This window comes from Zingiber officinale, chromosome 6A (genome assembly GCF_018446385.1).
Source record: "Zingiber officinale cultivar Zhangliang chromosome 6A, Zo_v1.1, whole genome shotgun sequence".
Taxonomy (NCBI): Eukaryota; Viridiplantae; Streptophyta; class Magnoliopsida; order Zingiberales; family Zingiberaceae; genus Zingiber; species Zingiber officinale.
In genome coordinates, this window is record NC_055997.1 from 79,354,101 (window position 1) to 79,358,157 (window position 4,057).

A 4,057-nucleotide genomic window follows, 5' to 3' on the forward strand; every position below is an offset into this window, starting at 1 on the left:
ATCGCGCATATATATATATATTCCATTTGGTCATCAAATACGCACATCTTTTAATAAACCTCTCATGCTTCTCCATATATTACTAACTATATTCAACATCATTTATTTTCTCTTTATATATATTCTCTATATATATATATATATATATATATATATATATATATATATAAACTTTTGATAACTTGAACGACACCGGACACACGTGGGCGCCTCTCACATGCGGAGGCGGCTCCAATGATTAGAGACGCATCATTGGAGCCGCCTCCGCATGTGAGAGCCGCCCACGCACTCAGCTCTACCGGCATCACACAGGAAAAAAACCTATATATATATGGGATGTAAGAATGTCTGATTTACATTATAAATTAGGATTGAAACTGGAAAAGCAACGGCTTTGAACATTACTAAATACACAGCTCCGTGAGAAACACAACAAAGAAACGCACCGCGAATTGCAAAGCCAGTCACTGCATTTGTGTCAAAGAAAGAAAACTACTGCAAATCCAACAACACCTTTCATCTTTTCACAAAGTCATCCAAGTTATTTAGGATGATGATGATGATGATGTTGCTGCCACAGCAGAGACCATGCTATCGATCCCACAGATGTTGCGGCCTCTGCAAAGCCTGTAGTACCCTTGCTCGCCCCACTGCTTCCCCCACGAGTTCTTGATGATCCAGTAGGGCTTGTGCCCCAGCCTGAGAATCGAGTACCCTCAGGCGCCGTATCCCACCAGTAGCACGCCGTGGTTGATCCATTTCCGAGGGCAGATCAATGGGCAAGACAAGCCTTTCATGTACGTCTGCATGAACGCTGCGTTCAATCCCACTGCAAGGGGGCCGTGGCGGACCAAATTGGCCATCATTTGCTGCTCGTCGAGGGGGATGACCGTGAAGTTGGTCACACGGACTGCAATCTTTCCCTCGTCGAACTTGCATTCGCCTTGTCGACCGGTGTAAGGGTAGGACTTCTCCTCCATGAGGCCGCCAGATCGCAACAAGTAGTTGTAGGCATTCGTCATCAGCCTGCCTCGGCAGCCATTGTTGCACTCTTCCTTCTTTACAGCATCACACTGTTATTTGATGATTTAACAATCGGTAATAATGGGAGAAGAAACATGGCATGTAATGATAGGTTGATGATCAGCCAACCGTGTGATCGCAGTCGATGAGCTGCTGTTCACTGAGGTCGATAAGCTTCCCGGTAGCCAGAAAGTTTGCCCCCTCAACAGCTCCTGTTGTGCTGAATGCCCAACAAGATCCACACACACCCTGCATCAAATTGCACTGAGTTAAAAATTAAAAAAAAAAAAAAAAAAAAAAAAAAAAAAGAGAAAAGAGAATCAGTCTGGGGAGCCATGCAACAGAATCTTTTGCTACATCTGCGCCAACAAAATCGATATTGTTCATGGAGCATTGACGCATGACCAAATCCAAATTCCTGGTTACTATCAAGATGCTGAAATTAGATGGAAGATAAACAATGAATGGGTCATCCAGTGCACGAAGCTCCTTCTAATGTAGATTCCTTCTTGCTTGGCTGCTTTGCAAGTGGTTATTTTTGTAACTCAAATCCGTGACCTTTGGACCACGGTGACAATTTTATGGTTGCACCAAGACTTCCCTTATAGAAGATAAACAATCTAGAATAAAATAAGTAGTTGCTGCTATATACACTAGATAGTCTAACGACACAATTTTTTTTCCCTTGCAACCAACCAGAAAAATGTGACTATAGAAAAATATCACCTAAAAGATCAGTATTATAGGATCACGCATTCCTCCAGTTCAATTTGTTGTTCATGCATGTAGAAGAAATGTTAACAATAAGAGTTAAGCAATGTTGACTTTGAATACCCAAAAAGAACCCGACACTCTGCATCAAACTACACCTCTATAAATCAACTAAAATTTAATCACTTTAATGATATCTACATTGTCCATGAAAGATCTGTTGTTACTCACAGAAATTCGATGGGCATGAACTGTTTGTCTGTTTTGTGCAGAGTGTGACAACAAAAGTTGAAACTATTATGATAGAATCATGAGATTGGTGATGGCCAATCTAGTGGCAGGAATAAAGCTTGAATGAATTGGAATAAGATAAAGGATAGAAACGTAAGATCCAGAAGATAAACATCATAAAAAAGCATCTGTGGACTAAAGTAAATAATTTTTAAGAAGTGTGAATTTTCATGAAACTATCAAAAAAATCATCAGATGTTATACTGGAAGGTCGGCATAATTGTCAGTGTCGCCCTTTTTGAGTCTAAATTACCTGGATCTTGACATTGGTGACGGCGCCCTTCTCACGCCAATCGAAGCTCGAAGGGAGGCCGTCGACCTCCATGACAGCCGCGGTGGGGAACTCCGGGCGGCGGGTCACCAACCCTGTGAAGGCCTCCTCGAACTCCGCCTCGGTGAGGTCGGAGAAGGGCGTGACCCCGTGGACGGCGGTGGGGTCGAGCACCTGATGCTCTGCCGCCCGGGCGAGGTTCCGCGCGAAGATTCCCATCCTGTGCGCGTATTCCTCCCGGCTGCGGTACTCCCTGTTGTACTTCTGCAAGAAAGCCCGGAAACGCAGCTCCGTGGCTCCCAGTGGCCGGTGATCGGTCACCTGGAGGATCTGGGAGTCTTCAGGGAGATCGGATGCTCCGCCGGAGAGGATCATGAGTAAGAGCGCAGCAGCGAAGGTCAAGGGCGTGCGCGGAGCCATTGCTTCTCTCCTGGAAGAGCTCGTTGGTTTGCCAGTAAGGGATCGGAAAATGGGGATAGGGATTGGAGAAGGGAAAGAGCGATCTTATTCGTATTTGACGACTTTGGGGCGGCTGAGGCAGCGGCGGCATGCAGCGGGAGTGAGGGAGAAGGCAACACCTGGAAGAGGTGCGCAGGGAACGTGTCGTCGCCATGGCGTGGCTTGTGCTGCAACCGAAGGAACGGCACTGCGAAAAAAGGCAAAAAGGAGACGGGCCACGATATTTATGGGCCGTGGGTCGGATCCCGTCACCGAGAAGAAAAAAACAGAAGTCTCTCGCCCACGCGATTCCGCCTAGTACAACTGCCCTCTTCCTCTCGATCGCCGCATCCTTCACCTCCGCCCTTTCTCCTTTCTCCTCAACCAGCCTCCCCGCCTCAACCCTCTTTTTTTTTAATCAATGTCGATCTTTTTCTTATTCATTTAGATTTCATTACACATATCAGAATCTCTTATTGTGATTTATATCTGATTGTCAAGTTTTCTAATGCAATTTATGAAGGGTGATAAAAGATAGGATACATTCGTCCTCAATGTCTCTATCAATTTATCTTAGGATCAACATAGAAAAGATGCTTGTTTGACAGATTGGGAGCATTATATCTGCAAAGAAGTTTTTTTTACAGCAAAGTTATTTTTTTTAGTAAGCACAAGCTGAGATCACGAATGCCAAATAGTGACCCTCGGGCCTGATCACGGTGCGGTGGTAAAGCAGGGCTCATTCGAGGGTTCGAATCACATTTGGCATTCCTGAATGCTCATGCTCGTGGAGATTGAACCTCCGGTGACACAAGGTCCTTTCGTGGCCCACCTATTACTAATAAAAAAAGAAACCGCCAAATAGTGGCTGTTTAGTGAATAAGAAATAGGTTCATCTTTTGAAATACTTTCATTTTAACATTTAGTCCGCAAAAGATTAAAGTCAAGGCTCTTTCAGATTTCATAAGGTCATCAATGCTATCGATGTTTATTGATCCTGTTGTGAGGTCTTCAAGGCTGACTCATCGGTGGTGCGTTGGCAAAGGAGGAGATTATTATTATAACGACTACTCTTGAAAGGAGTAGATAGTAGAGTTTTTTTCAAAGGAGAACAGAAGAAATTTCTTTAGTCTTTTTTTATTTTTTTATTATTATTTTTTTATACACTTTCCCTTAAATCTTTCATCTTCCTTATTAACGAAGTTATATTTATTATAAAAAAATAATAAATCAATTATTGGTATATTAATTATAGAAGATTTTTTTTTGTTTTCTTCCAAACTTGTACTGAGGCTATGATTAATGAAGATATAAAAACGGTAC

The 4,057-nt window shown here is 43.2% G+C and overlaps 1 protein-coding gene across 1 annotated transcript; it reads right to left on the bottom strand.

Moving 5' to 3' along the window:
- Nucleotides 1-421: 421 nt before the first annotated feature.
- Nucleotides 422-3,102, bottom strand: LOC121996684 (probable cysteine protease RD19D). The gene is made up of 3 exons (XM_042550728.1): nt 2,279-3,102; nt 1,153-1,272; nt 422-1,073 (listed from the first exon to the last, which is right to left on the bottom strand). Exons 1-3 carry the CDS (start codon nt 2,714-2,716, stop codon nt 717-719), a joined length of 915 nt encoding a protein of 304 aa, XP_042406662.1. The 5' UTR covers nt 2,717-3,102; the 3' UTR covers nt 422-716.
- Nucleotides 3,103-4,057: the final 955 nt, after the last annotated feature.